Genomic DNA, 19,292 nt, shown 5'->3' on the forward strand with positions numbered 1-19,292 from the left:
GACTGTCTGTCCAATATATGCAGATTTTTTCAAATGTAAATTATAAAGTGAATGCTGCTTTTATGTGACTGCATAAAGGCAGGCATAACAAGGCTGCTCTACTTCCCTTTAAACACAAGCACATAAAGAGACTAAGGGATGTGAAAAGCCAAGTCTTCGTGCCGCTACTTAATCAATTGCACTCAGTTCTGCTCGATGACACAGCCACGCTGCGAACACCACTCAGCAGTTAATGGATATAACGTTGGAAAAGCACTTTGAGGTCTTCCCAAGGAAGACGGGGGGTAAAAACCCAGAAGGGCACGGTTTTATTACTTAGTAACTGAAAGGCATGACATGTGGAACTCCCGTGGCCTGAAAAGAAATGAAGATATTAATTTATTTTGCTTATTCTGATTATTCTACACGAAAGCACTTCTTCCCAACGTTGGACCGGGAAAGCATGGTCGGGTTATCCTCTGCCCTAGGCTGGTCTTGTCGGGATAACCATCACAGGCTGTAAGGAATAAATATGTTCTTCCAGTGTCACAGCCTACGTTTACAATCTGTCCAAATGTAGAGCTGAGGAGGAGTTGTGTGTTTTTAACTGTATACATCCATCACTAGCTATCGCTCTTCCCACAGACAGCAAGAAGTCAGCAGCGAAACACAAAAGCTAAAAATAAGTGCCTGGGCAATTGCTCGGAAGAGCTGCACACGGGCGCAGTGTGACATGTACACACATTCCTTCCCTTTTTCTGTGACAGCCGATTTAAAGTAATTGAAATTAAGGGCTCAGATCTCAGAAAAGAATGAAATAAACATGCACTGCACAGATATGTAAAAGTCAGTTGGAAGTAAAATTTCATGCTCATAACCACACACCATCACTGTTCCAAATGGCACGTGCCCAGAGGCAGGCAGTGACTATCACATGTTGCTGCAAATGCCATGAAATATGACAATTATAGGCACATCAAATGCTGCAAGGAAGATTTAGTGTCATTCCACACAAGCTGGAAATATTTCTCCACTCACCGGTATTTTAACACATTCATTTCCAAGAGTCCGTCGAATCGACACTATTAAAGACCCACTGTTTACAATTTAATATGCTCTACCGATGGAAAATACTGCATAAGAAGTATGGTTCACATGCAGGTGTGCATTCCAAATATATGTCTGAATATGTCGTTGCATATAGATAAAAGTATAATGTAAAAGGAAAACACTAGATTCAGAAAAATCAATAAATCCATGACTTAACTAGGTAGTTTTGGTTTTCTTCTCGTTCTGCAAGAATTTATTAGGTGAGAAAAAGAGCATAAAAACCTTGGAAGTTACAAGTTTGAAATATATTCAAAGGAGACAAGTGGTCTTTTAACAGTCGTTTTTGAACTATTTTTTAGCTTCAAAATGATTTAGCTAACCAAACCTCATAGGAAATCACAATATATTCAATAGAAAGAGGTATCTAATTAATACAAATTTCTTTTATAAGTGCACGTTTATGACATTTGTTTGTTAGGTAATTAAGTGAGGGGGGGGGTTGAAAAAGAGAAAAATGTGAAATAGGGGCCTATGGGTGACAGTTACATTCTTCTTTGAGTGTCTGACTCATTTCTGTATTTTGGAGTTTTTTGCACCATATTAAGACAATTCTGATTTATACGCGTAAGTGGTTACAAACAGTAACATTTAACAGCTCCCTTGCAATCTGAGGTTACTGTTCAAGCAAACAGACGAGAGCGCGGGAGAAGCTTCATCCCACAGCCTGAACCACCTCAATAACCTATTAACACAAATTAACTCATCATCACTGCTTGCAACTATGGTAACATTTTCCACCTAGTTGATTGTATATGTAGAATTTTTTTAAAAAATCACAATACTTAAATCCAATTCAAACCTTGAGAAAACCAAAGATCTCCTCCCCCCCACAGCACCCCCATCCCCCACACAGAATGTCCTAGTGGTTAGTGGAATCCAATCCCTATTTGAAAGCCTGTCTTTAAAGAGCCTGCCAGCATACACTGAGTTGGTGTTAGAGGTCAACCACTAGGTTCACCAACGGGGGTGTAGCATAGACACACCTGTGGGCAAACCTAGGATTCGAGCAAGGTGTGCCATCTGCAGACCTGCTGGCCTTTGGTCTCCTTCATTTCCTCCCAATGATCTTGTTCCTCCTCTCCACTACTGTTTTGACCCAGAGCAATCCAACCAATCATCTCTTTACGCTTCATAGTGCGCCTGTTATAAATGGAGATCATCAAGGTGACATCAGAGAGCTGAAAGAGGGCCACCTGGAAAACAAAGGTCTCCTTATAGACAGGATTGGGCTGACCACGTCGAATGGACGTCTTGCAGCGGAACATCTCTTGACCCACAGAATTGAGGAGAAAGAGCTTTCCATATGTATCTAAGAAAAAAAAACACAACGGAAATGAACAAACATCAGTGCTTTCAGTTTTGCTGGACTAGTTGTAGTATTTACATGGGCAGCAAATTTTTCCTTTTCACATACTGATCAGCATCCTTAGGCCTGGTACTTGCTGTGGGACTAACATATTTTACATGAGCGATTAAGGAAAGGGATTATTACCCGGAAAGCATAATGTTTCGTGCAGCCCACTGTTGGGCACCTTGCCAATGTTTATAAGGAGCCCTACACATGCAGAAGTGCACTATATACACACACAGCCATAGATACAATCGTGTTTATGCACATGCAGTTTTTCATTCCCATTTTATTTATCAACAAGATAAATGTGTAGATTTTGCTTTATACATGTTTTCCTTTCCATTGTCAAAATACTGTTTTGTGCCTGAGTTTAAGAGTCCCTTCTTTTCTCACATGTACGTATTCTTTGGTCCGTCTCATCTACTCAATGACAACTACCAACTCTGGCTTCAGTGACAACTACTAATTCCGTCTCTCTAGCCTAGATGTCTCTCCCGAGCTCAGGAGCCAACAGAATACTACATTTCTCTTCATTGATATCCCACACACATATCACACTCATCAGGTTCCCAACTCAAACACTCGCTGTTCTACTGTCCCCCATCTCTCATAACATCATCCCCTCAATGATCCAAATCAGTATTCAGGACTGCATTTTTTTGACAAGACTGGCTTCCTCACCATGGTCCAGCCGTGAATCACCAAGTATTACTGATTCTACCTCCTGAGTAGTTCCCCATCCACCCACTTTTTTGCATCCCCAATGCCACTGAACTCTCAGTGTACAGCATAAGCTCAGATCTCAGCATCTCTCACCTGCATTCCTGCACGCTTGCTCACCGAACACCAGTCACTGGATAAGGCAATATTTTTAAAATGCCTATCTGGTCATGTCACTTTCACTAATAAGCCAAAACAAACTTGTCAATACTTCCCACTTGTCTCAGGATAAAATTAAATTTCTTTATATAGACTAAACATTTGGGCCCTGTTTATCTTCTAGTCTTATTGCACACCTCTGTTGCCTTTACAAATTGTAATCCAACCACTTTGAACTACCTTCAACCCTCCAAACCCACCTGCTCTCTTTCCCTTTCACTTTTACACAAGTTATACATGTCCCGATATCCCAAGTGATACCCACTTTCACGTGACTTCTACTCACTGGTTTGGTTTGGACGTTACTTTATCCAGATTTCCTGACCACTCTCCTTCCCCACCAGGCCTAGTTCAGATAACCCTCCAGGGGGTCTCATCAAAATCAAGTTTTACAGACATAGATACAGAGAACAGACTGATGGTTGCCAGAGGGGAGGAGGGTTGGAGGAGTAGGTGAAAAGGTGAAGGGACTGAAAAGCACAGATTGGTAGTCACAAAGTAGGCAAGGGATGTAAAGCACAGCATAGAAAACATAGTCAATAGCATCGTCATAACCACACATGCTGTCAGGTGGGTACTGGCAATATTGTGGGGAACACCTTGCAAAGCATATGATTGTCTAACCACTGTGCTACCCACCTGAAACTAATACAAAATAATACTGAATGTAAACTGTAATCGGAAAAAAAAAATTTTTAATCCTATTTTAGCTTCTCTCAGCACGTATCACCCAGTATTTTACTGCTTGTTTACTTGTCTGCAAGACTCTCAGTACCCCAATGGTAAAAGGAGGAATTGCCTTGTTTATTATTGTATCCAAAGCCTGGCCCAAGGTCTAACATGTAGCACACATTCAATAAGTACTAAGTATTTTATAATGAATGCTCATGACTAGCCAGGATGCTCAACTTTTCTTTGTTCTTTTGGTCTCAAGTTTTTCCAAACTTGCAAAATGCAGCTTGTTTGATGATCCTTGCACTATTATGTTGTAAAATGATAACTAGCATCATATATTTAGTCATTTATAGAAAGGAAAGAAAACGTCCAAATCACTGATATAGTCTACTACTTTTGCTAAAATTCTTGAAAGGATCATTACAAAGAACATCATTCCTAAAACAATTATATTTTTAGGAAAATCACATCCATTTCTTGACTTTTTTCTTAACTATGACTTTTACCACTAACTTACGTATGCTCTATTTTAAAAAAAAAATCCTAAATGCTAAGGTGCTTTCCAAATTCTATTGTTCTGTACATACTGTACAGACTGAAAGCTGATTTGTGTTTCCTGCTCACTTTCCCACCTAAAACCAGTCAAACTTTTTACAAGCGTAAACCCAGGTCTCTGTAATCTACGTAGAGGAGAGCACTGTAGGATGGGAAACAAACTACAACCTGCGGTGTTCTTTCTATGTTGATTTTTCCCTATCCTGGTTTGATGTGTTGTTTTATGCACTTATCCACTGAGAAACACAAGGTGTGAAATTACACTTCAGGTGGGAAAACACTTCTCTTTCTCAGACTCAGGCTCTCCACTCTTCAAACTGCTTTACGGAAAAGCTATCAGCAAACCAACAACGGGGGAGTGAATTAGCATTGCTGCCTCTGTAGGGCTACATGATTCCCGAAGGAAAAGTTCAATCCAGCCACCAAACTGCACTGGGAATTCTGCTGCCAGGGTGGCAGTGGGAACTGAGTTAACCTTGCAAGCAAGGACCTGCTTATTTCACAAAGAGAGCAATTTCCAGCTTTATCCTGTCGCAAGACTGTTTTCTAGTTACGAGAAAGGTCACCTCCTACGAAGCCACCATCTCTGAATTGTAAGTGACAGGAAGGGGAAATAATAATTTCATAAACAATCCAGTCTGCGGACACCTGGCCAAAGGAAGGAAATGGTGCTGATCATTCTGGCTCACAGGGGAACCTTTATCAGCAGGAATGATGTGCTTGCTTTTCAACAACCTGACCCAAGGATCAGGACATTCTGCTGTGTAGAAGAGTGGGGAGCAGGGCTTGGGTCTTTTGGGGTTTGGTGACTTACTCTGATGAGCACCAGTCCAAACGGATAGAGAAAGATCCACCGAAGTAAATAGACAACTTAACTGAGGTCTTTTTTAATTCTTTGAAATTGATTATACTTGTTACAAAACAACAGCAAGCAATATTTTATCTTCTGACGACGAGGTAGAAAGTCTCTCAGTGTCTCCAGTAACTTGAAACTATGATCAAAACACGGAATGGGTCACGATCCCTGAAGTGCTGGATGCTGTTCTGCCAACTCAGTTCTCCAACTGCTTTACCTGCACTTGTGCCACGAGTGGGAGAAAAAAAGTGTAACAGCACAACAGTCCCCCCTCATCTCTGGTTTTGCTTCCCATGGTTTCGGTTACCCGTGGTCAGCCACGGTCAGAAAATGTTAAGTGAAAATTTCCAGAAATAAATGATTCATACATTTTAAAGTGCATGCCATTCTGAGGATCTTGATGAAATCTCCCACCATCCCCCAGTTCTACGGGGGAGGTGACTCATCCCTTTGTCCCCAGTGTCCAGGCTGGACACACTCCCACTGTTCGCCATTTAGAAGCCACCTGGGTTATCTGATCCACTGTTGCGATATCTCCGAGCTTGTGTTCAAGTCAACCTGGTTTTACTTAATAATGGCATTTTCACATAGCGTTTATTATGGTATATTGTTCTCATTGTTCTAGTTTATTACTAATTTGTTAATCTCTTACTATGCCTAATTTATAAATTAAAATTTATCACAGGCACGTGTGTATAGGAAAAACATAATACACTTAGGGTCAGTATACTATCCATAGTTTCAGGCATCTACCAGGGAGCGTGGAACATATCCCCCGCAGTAAGGGAGGGCTCCTGTACACACATCCTCAATGTATCACGGCACCAAGTACATCTCTTGGAGCTCAGAAGTCATTTTTCCCAAGAATCAATGTGATACCACAATGGCTATTTCTATAGCCCATACAAAAAGCTACCCCTTTGCAGCATGACAGTCTACCATCTGGTACAACAAACGCAGCCTCAGGATGAGGGCAAGGGGAACCATGATATTCTGGGCATGGGAAAGGAATTTTGTCATTTGAATTTATTAACAACTATCAAACATTTTAAACATATGTAAAAGAGTAGAGGATAATAATACACATATTCAGTACCTACCCAGACTTGTAATATTTAGTATTTGTCTTATTTACTATTGATCTTTTTGCTTTTTGTTTGACTTTTACGAAATAAAATATTACGATTAAAGATAATCTTGAGTATTCCTCCTTCATCCTGTTCAGCTTCTCACAGGTAACTACTATCCTGGGTTTGGACTGCATCATTTGCATGTATGTGTTTATTTTAATTTTTAGTTATTGATTTTAAAGAGAGTGGAGGTGGAGAGATGGAGGGAGGAAGAGAGGGAAAGAGGGAAACATTGATTTATCCCACTTATTTATGCATTCGTTGGTTGCTTTTTTATGTGCCCTGATCTGGGATAGAACCCACAACCTTGGCATATCAGAATGACACTCTAACCAACCTAGCTACCTGGAGAACTTTCATGTATGTCTTTAGATTTTCACCCTTTAAGTAAATGAATGTTGGATTTTCACAATATAAGTAAAGATATTCAAAATATATTTAACAATATTTTGCACATTAAAAAATATTTAATATTTTAGCTTATGACTTCCCAAAACTTATTTTTTTCATTTGATATTAAATTTGTTATATTATCTATATTGATATATAAATCTGATTCATTTATTTTAATAAACTACAGTGTTTAATAAACTACAATGCACTTATCCCTACTTTTAATGAATGGATATTTAATTGTTTATAATAACCAAGAATTGAAAATAGTTCAGGGAACATTTTTCTATATTTTGCACTGTACCAATATTTGAGACCCTTTCTAGTATATACCCAGGAGTGAATTACTGGCTTTTATAAATTTTAGATACAGAATCATTGTTATGTTTCCTACTAGTATCTTTTCCCTACTTGTAGTTTATCTTTTTGCTCTGTTTATAGTACATTTTGCAGCATAAATGTTTTAAATTTTATAGTATCAAATTTATCAATGTTGTCATTTTTAGTTGATTATTTTTAAACAAAATTAAGAAATTCTAGCTAAACTCAATAGTCTCCTGTATTTTCTTCTATAAGTCTTAAGAATTTGTTTTTCACATTTGATCTTTTTTACATATAACATTGTTAGTTTCAGTGTACAACATAATAATTTGACATATGTACTAGTATATATAGTGAAACTAGAGGCCTGGTGCATGAATTCATGCACGGGTGGGGTCCCTCAGCCTGGCCAGTGATCAGGGTTGATGAGGGGGTGGGGGTGGGGACAGCCATTTGGGGGGAGGGTCCACACAAGGTTGGCTGGCCAGGGGGAGGGACCACAGGATGTTGGCCAGCCACAGGAGGTTGGCTGTGGGAGTGCACTGACCACCAGGGGGCATCTCTTGCATTGAGCATTTGCCCCCTGGTGGTCAGTGCACATCATAACAAGCAGTTAACCAGTCGTTCAGTCATTCGGTCAGTTAGACTTTTATATATATAGACTAGAGGCCCAGTGCACGAAATTTGTGTACTCTGAGGGGTGTCCCTCAGCCCGGCCTGTGTCTTCTCATAGCCTGGGAGCCCTTGGGGGATGTCTGACTGATAGCTTAGGCCCAGTCCCTGTGGGGAGCGGGCCGAAGCCATCAGTCGGACATCCTTAGTGCTGCCACAAAGGCGGGAGAGGCTCCTGCCACTGCCGCTGTGCTTGCCAGCCATGATCCCAGCTTCTGGCTGGGCAGCACTCCCCCTGTGGGAGCACAATGACCACCAGGGGCAGCTCCTGCATTGAACATCTGCCCCCTGGTGGTCAATGTGCACCATTGCAACCAATCATTCCACCATTTGGTTGGTTTGCATATTAGCCTTTTATTATATAGGATGATTGCCCGTGGGTAAGTTTAGTTATCCATGACCACATATAGTTACAAATTCTTTTTCTTGTGATGAGAATTTTTAGCAGCTTTCAAACATACAATACAGTAACTTAACTATAGTCACCATGCTGTACATTACATCCCCAGGACTTATTTATCTTATAGCTGAGAGTTTGTACCTTTTGAACATTTTATCCCTCACATCTCCCACCTCTGGAAACCACCAATGTGTTCTCTGTATCTATCTTTAAAAAAAAAGATACCACATGTAAGTGAAATCATACCCTATTTGTTTTTCTCTGACTTACCACATTTAATTTTTAATCCACTGAAATTGATCTTTGTGTGTGGTGTGAAGTAGGGGTCTAATTATTTTTCCATATGGGAAGCATTATCATTAAACAGTCCATTATCTCCCCACTGGTTTGTAATATGTCTGTCAGATATCAAGTTTCTAAGTTTGAGTGTCTTTCCCTACGCCTGGTGATATTTATTATCATCATTTCATAATATGTCTTGATACTGCTAAAAAGAATCCCTCTATCATCTTTTTAAAAAACAAGTTATTCTAAGGTTTTTTCTTGATTTAACTGGCTCTTACATATGAATTTTAGAATCAGCTTAAAAGTTTTTTTTTTAAGGGCAAAATATACCAAAAAAACACTGTTGGAATTTTGATTGGGATTATATGGGATATATAAATTAATTTGGGAAAAGTTGTTCTCATAATATGAAATATTCTCACCAATGAACATGGTATCAATTTAGTTTCCTTTTGTGTGTTTTAGAAAGTTTTATAATTTTTCCATAATTTTCATAGTCATATTTTATAGTTATCATATATATGTAAATGTATATATAGCTTAGATATTTTGTTGCTGCTGTAAATAGTGATGTTTAAAAACTCTACTCTTTAATTGTTCCTGATACATTAGAAAACAATTGATTTTATATAAGAAACGTCTTAGTTTAAATTTATAGATTTTCTTTTTTTAAATATATTTTTTATTGATTATTTACAGAGAGGAAGGGAGAGGGATAGAGAGTTAGAAACATCAATGAGAGAGAAACATCGATCAGCTGCCTCCTGCACACCTCCTACTGGGGATGTGCCTGCAACCAAGGTACATACCCTTGACAGGAATCGAACCCAGGACCCTTCAGTCCACAGGCCGACACTCTATCCATTGAGCCAAACCAGTTAGGGCTAAATTTGTAGATTTTCTTGTATTTTTATGTAAATAACCATATATTTTTTTCTTATTCTATTGCATTGCCTTCAGCCTCCAGCCTAATGTTGAATAAGAGATGCTGGTGGGAGCCTTATTTTGTCCTGACTTTGAAGGGATTTCAGGATTTAAGAATGATAGTGAGGCCATGGCACTGGTGAGCTCAGTGGTTAGAGCATCAGCCCACACAATGAAGGGTCTCAGGTTTGATTCCTGATCAAGGGCATGTACCTGGGTTGCAGGTTCAATCCCCAGCCCCGGTCAGGGTGAGTGCAGGAGGCAACCAACCGCTCTCTATCTATCTCTCCCCTTCCCTCCCTCCTTTCCACTCTCTCTGAAAAGCAATAGAAAAAATATCCTTGGGTGAGGATTAACAAACATATATATGGTGTCCCCAAAAAATATATATATACACACACAATATGAGTAATTACAAAGGCAGTGTTTATTAAAATATAGTTGTATGTATATATAGATATTGTGTGTGTGTGTGTGTATATATATGTATATACATCTACACTAATAAAAGAGAAACATGGTAATTGGCATACGACCGCTACCCTTTTCATTGGCTAATCAGCGAAATATGCAAATTAACTGTCAGCCAAGATGGCGGCCGGCAGCCAGGCAGCTTGAAACTAACATGAGGCTTGCTTGCTTCAGTGATGGAGGAAACCAACGTTCCCCACCTGCGGCTGCAGGCCTCTGAGCCTGCAGTTTCAAACATTGTAACAGATACCTTGTGACTTCAGCCAGCAGATTCGCAACATTGTATGCAAAGGCCAGAAACCTACATTCAGGCCTAAGAGCTGGAGCCAAGCCTCAAGCTAAAGCTGGCCCAGAATAAAAAAAAAAAAAAGAAAAAGAAAAAAAGGAGCGGTTGGGAATTTCAGTCACTCCCAGGCTGAAAACAGCCCTCAGCCCCTCACCCAGACTGGCCAGGCACCCCAGTGGGGACCCCCACCCTGAAGGGTGTGTGTCCAGCTGCAAACAGCCATCATCCCCTCACCCGGGCTGGACAGGCACCCCAGTGGGGACCCCCACCCTGATCCAGGACACCCTTCAGGGCAAACCAGCCGGCCCCACCCATGCACCAGGCCTCTACCCTATATAGTAAAAGGGTAATATGCCTCCCAGCACTGGGATCAGCGTGACAGGGGGCAGCGCCCAAACCCCCTGATCGCCCTGCGGCTCTGTGTGTGACAGGGGCGGGGCCACAACCTCCCTATCAGCCCTGCTCTGTTCATGACAGGGGAAGGCGCCCCAACCTCCTGATCAGCCCTGCTCTGTGCCTGATACGGGGGAGCTCCCCAACCCCCTGATCACCCTGCGGCTCTGTGTGTGACAGGGTGCGGCGCCCCAACCCCCCCACCCCACGGGCCCTGCTCTGTGTGTGACAGGGGCCGGAGCCACAACCTCCCTATCCGCCCTGCTCTGTTCCTGACAGGGGAAGGTGCCCCAACCCCCTGAGCAGCACTGCTCTGTGCCTGATAGTGGGGAGCTCCCCAACCCCCCCACCCCCCACGGGCCCTGCTCTGTGTGTGACGGGTAGAGCCATAACCTCCCCATCGGCCCTGCCCTGAGTGTGAGAGTGGCGGCGCCCCAACCCCCTGATTGGCCCTGCTCTGTGTGTGTCAGGGGGTAGCGCCCCATCCCCCTGATCGGTCCTGTTCTGTGTGTGACAGGGGGTGGCGCTGCAACCTCCCCATCGACCCTGCCTTGAGTGTGACAGGGGACGGTGCCCCAACCCCCCAATCGGCCCTACCCTGATCGTGACTGAGGGTGGCATCACACCCTCCCAATCTCCCTGCTCTGTGCATGACGGGGCAGCGCCCCAACTCCCCAATCAGCCCTGCTCTGAGCCCGACCAGGGGCTGCACCTAGGGATTGGGCCTGCTCTCTGCCACCTGGGAGCAGGCCTAAGCCAGCAGGTGGTTATCTCCCGAGGGGTCCCAGACTGCGAGAGGGCACAGGCCAGGCTGAGGGACCCTCCCCTCCCCCCCGAGTGCACAAATTTTTGTGCACCGGGCCTCTAGTATATATATATGTGTATATATATATATATATATATATATATATATATATATATATACACACATATATATATATGGTGTCCCCCAAATATATACACACACAATATGAATAATTATAAAGGCAGTGTTTATTAAAATACAGTTCATTTTCAAAATTGATCTATCAGCTCTTGAAGTGTGTATACATTGTTTGGGGGCACCCTATATTTTCTTAAAATGCCCACTATTGAGGATAAGCAAGTTCCCTTCTGTACCTTATATTAGTTGTTGATATGCAATACCATTTCCACCTTTCTAAGCTCTTTCCTGTACCAAAGGGGTGTCAAGCCATAAAACTACATTTGCCTAAATCTCTGGCCTGTGAGACCCCAGCTAGACTAAACTAATGAAAGCTACATTCATGAGACTGGAAAGGGGAGCCGTAACTGTAGACGCAGGTGCAGCCCCGTGTGCAGAGTTAGAAGCCTGCAAAGCAAGGGTTTGCCCACGCGTTCAAACATCCTTGTGAGAATCACCCCTTTGGTGCGTTCACAGCTCACAGACCAGATAGGCTTCTTTCCTGTGATACCTGAACTTCTGGACTTCCTGAAGAAACCCTGCTGGCATTTCTTCCCCAGGGTTAAACCCTGTGATAACTTCCAAATTACCTAGAGCATTTTCCTGACAAAATCAGCCTGATGTAGTAATCAGTAATCTGAACTGAAATGTGACCATAAAAAAGAAAAGAAAAGAAAAAAAAAATAAAAGAATGGGCACCGGCCTAGAAGTTGGTGCCAGGTGATGAGGAAACTAATATCAGAGGCCAGAACAGCGGAGATCCATAATCCATGTTACATGATGATAAAAACCACCATCTGCTAGAACTCGAAGGAAGAGCATACGCCTAATGAGCTTGCTGCTCCAGGAGACAGATTGAAAAACAGAATGTTAAAAGTGAGTATTCAGTGCGACTGGCTTCATTGGGAGGTGCAGGGAGGTGAGAGGTAGGCCTGGGAAAGAACTGACCGGTATGCAAGGGGAAGGGAAAGGAAGAAGAGAGCATGCAGGAATTCAGACCCTTTTGTGGTTGGAAAGGCTGATTGCTCCTAGACCTCCAAATAGTAAGAGATGGACAATGGTTAGCGATTTAGGTCAAATACCAAATTAAGATGTAGGCTTCTCACCAGATTTGAGTTGACTGGACCATGTGGCTGAGTTCTGAACAGCAGAATATGAGAAGAGATGTTCAGTCGTGGCTATCTTCAACCACTCCCACCAAGAAGTCTCCCATGCTGCCTCCTCCCCTTTCATGGCAATGATGGAGCTCACATGTGGATGTGCTACTATCTCCTGATTACAGAGCCTGCAACTCATCACAGATTGGAGGAGTCACCTGACTCACTTTGGAAAGTGATGCAAGAGAGAAATCAACCTGCCCTAACCGGTTTGGCTCAGTGGATGGAGCATTGGCCTATGGACTGAAAGGTCCCAGGTTCGATTCCGGTCAAGGGCATGTACCTTGGTTGCGGGCACATCCCCAGTAGGGGGTGTGCAGGAAGCAGCTGATCGATGTTTCTCTCTCATCGATGTTTCTAGCTCTCTATCCTTCTCCTTTCCTCTTTGTAAAAAATCAATAAAATATATCTTTAAAGAAAGAGAGAGAAATCAACCTTTGCTGTGTAAGCCACTGAGACTGTAGGATATATTTGTTACTGCATCACAGCTGAGTCTACACTAATACACTTTTTATTATTCATCTGCTAAGAATAATTGTTTTCTCAATAATGGACACTGAACTTTATCAAAAGCTTCAATTGCGCCTATTGAGAAAACCATGTTTTCTCATAAATCAGTTAATATGGTGAACTACACCAGTGGATTTTCTTAATGTTAAATTTTCCTTGCATTCCTGAGACAAGTCCAATGTGTTGGTTATTAGTTTGTTTGTTTTTTCTCTCTCATTAGGATGCTGGTGAGTGGGCCCAACATAAACTGCAGTGTATGTGAGAGATTGGGGAGAGAAGAGACAGGGAAGTATTGAGAAGAGAAATATTAATCTAATGTTATATCTATTTTTATATAGCAGTTCCTTTACATTTATTATGACCACTGATATATTTTGATTGATTTTTTTAAATTTTGTTTTATTGCTTAAAGTATTACAAAGAGTAGTACATATATTTGATTGATTTTTATTGTGTTGGTTTGTGCTTTCTATCTATTCTGAATTTTCTATGCTTTTAAATATCTTTTTCTGCTTTCTGTTGTATTAACTGAAGTTTTTTATTCTGATTTATTCCCTCTCTTGGTTTGAAAGTTGGATTAAAATTTTAACATGTATACCTTATTTAATGTCTCAAATTAATCAGTATCTCTTAAACAACATTAGGACCTTAGAATTCTTTGATTTCCATCTCCTCTTCCCATACTTCATGTTATTTCTGCCTAGAATTTTATTTCCACTTTGTGGTTGTACTCCCAATATTGGTCATTTTTCCTACTATTGCTGTTTTTTATTATGCAGTCTACATATGCTTATATTTATCTACATGTTTACCATTTTTTGTTCATTACTCTTTCTTACACATCACTTCTTCCATGTTCAATTTCCTTCTTCCCTAAATACATCAGTTAGTCGTTCTTTCAGTGATAAAACCTTTCAAACGTCTTGGGAAATATCTTATTTTTCCTTTACTTGAACAGAATTCTAAGTTGAGAATGTTTTTCTCTCAGGACTAGAATGATATTCTGCCCAAGTCCTCTGGCTTCTATCATTGCTGTGGAGAGGTCTCTCCTCTGTCTTACTGTTATTCTTCTGCAGGTAACTGAGTTTTTATTGTTATTTTTTCCTTTTTCTATTGTTATTTTTTCTTTTTTTAAACAGCGTTATTGAGATAGAATTCATATGCTATGGGAACTGTATTTTCTCTCCTGTTGCTTTTCAGATTTCCTAAGTTGGATATGGTGGTGAGAATTAAATGAGTTGATGTAAGTAAAGGGAGACCACTTATGTTCTCAATAAGTTAGTGCTGCATGGAAATCCTTCTATGAATTGGTCCTATCTGAGCACAAAGTGGCTATTAGTAAACACTCATTGTATTTCACTGAAACCTGGACCGGGATTTTTAATGAAGGTGGGTGCCCCACATCTTTGTTTAGTCCTTGCCTCCGGGCACTTCAGTCATAGCATGCACCCCCGCCTCCCTCCTTCACACTAAAATGAGGCAGCCTGATTTGCCTTTTGTTTTTCTTTCCCCCGGTCTCTGCTATTGTGACTGCCTAACAAGGTTAATATGCTGCTGCTATAAGTATTATCATTTGGGAGGTAATTATCACACAGAGCCAATCCTGCACATGCTGAGGGGCTTGGGAAGTTGTTTTAACTGGCAGGGCGGCTTAATGACAGTGTTTGACAAGGACCATTACATGTGTGTATATACACACACGTACACATTGGAGACAGAGGCATGGCAATGACGGAGCTGGAGAGAGAGAACCTGCAGCAGAATAGCTAACATTTTTTTTAACATAGCACTTGTATCAGTAACATTAGCTTGTTGACCTCATTTAATAGGGAAGAAAATGAAATTCGGGGAGGTTAAATCAAATGTCGAGGCCATGCAGTAATTGTGTGGCAGGCGCAGGAAAAGGACAGAACAGAGCTGCTAAATGGTTGGAGAATTGCCTTCCCATGAAGCCAAATTCAATATATAATCAAATGCTTCTAATTCTCAATGGTGACTTTTTCAAAAGCATTTGCAAATGCACGGCAGGATTTTAGATGTCTCCCAGCCGCTAGAAGCTGCTTTTCACCTGGACCACCCGCCGCCTGCAGGTGTGGAGACTACCCTGCACCATCCTAACAGCAATCGTGACAACAGTGTTTGGAATACTGACCACATGTACTAAATGAGATGTTACCTTGGAAGGGCCTGGAATGATTCCTTGGCACATGGTTATGGGATGTAGGTTAAGAATAGTTCATGTTGCTACCTCATTTATATACTCTTTCTGAATCAGATCTATGAGCTTGTTTCAGTAATTTCAAATAGCCTCGTTTATCTTCCCAAGCATACCTTTAATTTGAAAAAACAACAACACAGCAATTTATAGTTTATAACATGAGCACTTTCACCAAAAAGATGGTAGATAGATAGATGATAGATATATTTTATGTCTATATCTAAGTCTACGTTATCTATCATCTATCTATCTACCTATCTACCTACCTATCTACCTATCTGTCTACCTACCTACCAGATGAATAGAAAAAAGGTTAAACTTGAAAAGGCAGATATGCCCAATCACATACTTTTCCTTGGGATGAATTTGGTTTATAGAGGTTCAGCTGCTTGGTACTCTCTCTATCTATCCCATTCAAGGATGAGTCAGGGAAATAGAGTTCAACCTTGAGATGTCACCATAATAAACACACACACACACACACACACACACACACACACACACACACACTACCCCTATCTATGGCTCTCTTGTTTTATTTTTATCCTCCTGACTCAGCTGAACCATTCCAGGCCATTTTTTTCTGCCCAAAATTTTATAACTAAGATTATACAGTGGACACCCATAAACCCAACACCTAGATTCTTCAATTGTGATGTTTTGCTCCATTTGCGCTATGGACTAAATGTATACATCCTCCCAAAATTCGTATGTTAAAGCCCTAATCCTCCGTGAAGCCATTTGAAGGTCTGGTGGTATTTGGGGCCTTTGGAAAGTGATTAGGTCATGAGGTGACACTCTCGTGAATGGGATTAATGCCCTTATACGAAGAGACATGAGAGAGATGATTTTTTTTCTTCCTCTTGGTGTGTGAAGACATGACAAGAACATGTCTGCCTGCCAGGAGAGCTGGCACCTTGATCTTGGAGTCCCCAGCCTCCGCAACCAGGAGAAATAAATTACTATAGTTTAAGCCGCCCAGTCTATGGTATTTTTATTATAGCAGTCTGAACTAACACAGTTTGCTTTCTTATATAAATATCCATCTATCTAAACATCAATGCATCTTAGCTGTAGCCATCATTACTCCTGACCCTAAACATTACAGCATGCTTTTAATTAACTAGAGTTCAATATTTTATGGTTCTTTTCTGTATTAAGTTAAAATTCAAATACAGTTAAATGTACAAATCCTAGTACCATTCAGTAAGTTTTTAAATTAGATTTATTGGGGTGACATTGGTTTATAGGAGCATATAAGTTTCAAGTGTACTTTTCTATGATACATGTTCTATACATTGCATTGTGTCCAACACCCAAATAAGTTTTGACAAATGCGAACATCCATTTAACACAAACTTCTATTAAAATATAAAACATGTCCATCACCCCAGAATATTTCCTCCTGTTCCTGTCCAGTCCATCCTGCCACCAATGCCAATCCTAAAGCAACCACTCTTCTACTTTCTAAATTCACTCTAGATGAGTTTTGCCTATTTTAGAACTTCATATAAATGGAATGTTTGGGGGATTCCTCCATGCTGTTAAATGCCTCAGTTAATTTCATTCCTTTGTATTGCTGAATAGTATTCCACAATACAAACATATCTTAATTTGTTGATTCATTCATGAGGACATGAAGACTTTTTGTGGTTTCTGACATTATGAATAAAGCTGCTAGGAACATTCTTGTGCAGATCTTTTTTTAAACTTATAGTTAAATGCCTAAGATGGAACTGCTGATTTTCAGTGCATTTGACTTGTATAAGAAACTGACAGGAATTTTCTTAAGTGGTTGTTTCATTTTCCACTCCCACCAAGAATGTATTCTCCACACTTGGTGGAATTGGTCTTTTCAGTTTTAGCTATTCTGGGGGTGGCGGGAGGTGGAGACTTACATCTCTAAGTAGGCCTCCACCAGCTCCTGTTCATCAGAGTAAAACCTACCCCTCACTGAGCCTTCTCCCCAAGGATTTAACTAAAAAGTTTCGGGATGAGTCTTACATTTCTTCCAAGACCCTAATAGAGGAGAGGAACTTCATCTACTATTTGTCTAACTCTTCTATCTTGAGTAAGAAGACAAGTTTAAAATATCAGAACAGTCATCTGACTGAATCAAGCTCTGAATTCAAAGTTCTCTTCTGTTTCATGATATATTTTGAGACAAAAAATTCACACATCTAAATCCCAGCCTTTGTTTCCAGAAAGATTTAGAATCTTCCATATTCTAGACAAGGAAAGCTCCCAGTAATCAGGCTCAGCGACTCTTTCCCTTCAGATTCCCTAAGAACGATTCTTCACATTATCAAAGCCACCCTGTAAGACAGGCTTGATGTCCCCTCTTACAGACTAGATAACTGCACCAATGCCAAGAGTTCTAAGCACAAGATTTGTGATGCTTGCATATACATGTTCCTACATGTGTCTCTCCCCTGGCAGGCACCTCCTTCATGGTGGGCTCTTCCATGGGGCTTTTTGGTCCCACATCCTCCCATCACCTCCACCTTGGAGGCCAGTGCACTTGGCAAGGTCTCTCCACCACCCCGGCTCCCAGGCCCACTCATTTCCCCACTTGCATCCTCTCTCCTCCTGTTTCTTCCAACTCTGCTCAATTACCTCATAAAACTCATGTTCCCTCATCCTTTCTCTCCCTTGTCCTCTTCCATATGGGAACTAAAAATGTACTCTAAGCTTGCCTGACGACTGCCAAAGTGGTGCTTGTGGTGTAATGAAGTGAGACATAATGAAGAACCAAAGCCGTCAACAACTAAAGACCTTGAAAGTAGCAAGAGATCCCTTTCACAAAGGAACCTTCTACTTTCTCAACCCCTCCTAATTGTGCTGGATTTTCCTCAAGGACCAGCATTCTACATAAACAAAAAACTTTTGTCTTCCCTTTTGGGTTTCTGTTTTAATTACTAGCATCGCAGCAACATTGTCTTCGATTACTTTGGTTGCAAAGACACAGCATGTCAATTACATTTTAAGTTAAATTGCAATGCTATGTCTAAGAAAAATCATGTTGTAAATGCCAAACTAACTTAAACTTCTGGAATCAAATCAATTTCTAAATTATTTTTTCCTATTTTGTTGTAAACATTTGTTGTAAGAATTTCCCTTTGGCGTATTTTCTTTCATATAGAAATGTATGAAAATATAATAATAGCATCCTCAGCATCGCTTTATGTGCAATAGCCTTACCTAGAAAGTACATATTATGACCTCATTTTACAGATGAGGAAACTGAGATTCAGAAAACTTTAGCAACTCACAACTAGGAAGTGGCAGAGCCTGAATTTACATATTAGCTTGTTGGCCTCCAGCTGATGTTTTCATAGCCACCATGCTATCCTCCCCCATCTCCTATATTTCCTGGTACCACCCAGCATACAAAATAAAGTTTCCCAGCATCCACTGGAAAGAGACATCACTGTGTGATCCACCTCCCCTTAAATCTCTGCAGCGTCACCAAGTTCTTCCCCCAAAATTGTTCAGATCTCACCAAACCCCAGAAGGACAGAAAAAGATACCAGCAAAAACTCTGAAGATAAAGCATTGAATTCAGATCTTTCATCAATCCAAAGCTATTTTAAAAAAGCAAAGCTGATCCAGAGACAGAGAAACATCGATCAGATGCTCAAACCTCAGAGGGAAGGTAGAGGGGGGTGGGGGAAAGGGGGAGAGATCAACCTAAGGACTTGTATGCATGCATAAAAGCATAACCAATGGACACAGACACCAGGGGTGAGGCATGAACGAGACGGGGGGGGGGCAATGGCGGGGGAAGGACACATATGCAATACCT

The 19,292-nt window shown here is 41.0% G+C and overlaps 1 protein-coding gene across 1 annotated transcript in view; it reads right to left on the reverse strand.

Annotated features, from left to right (window-relative positions):
* Positions 1 to 1,253: 1,253 nt before the first annotated feature.
* Positions 1,254 to 19,292, reverse strand: part of SYT16 (synaptotagmin 16) — an 82,546-nt gene continuing 64,507 nt past the window's right edge. Inside the window, exon 6 of the mRNA XM_059694152.1 lies at positions 1,254 to 2,398. Within this exon, the coding sequence (XP_059550135.1) occupies positions 2,085 to 2,398 (314 nt within the window). The 3' untranslated portion in view covers positions 1,254 to 2,084. The remainder of the gene's footprint in view (positions 2,399 to 19,292) is intronic.

This window comes from Myotis daubentonii, chromosome 1 (genome assembly GCF_963259705.1).
Source record: "Myotis daubentonii chromosome 1, mMyoDau2.1, whole genome shotgun sequence".
In the NCBI taxonomy this organism is placed as follows: domain Eukaryota; kingdom Metazoa; phylum Chordata; class Mammalia; order Chiroptera; family Vespertilionidae; genus Myotis; species Myotis daubentonii.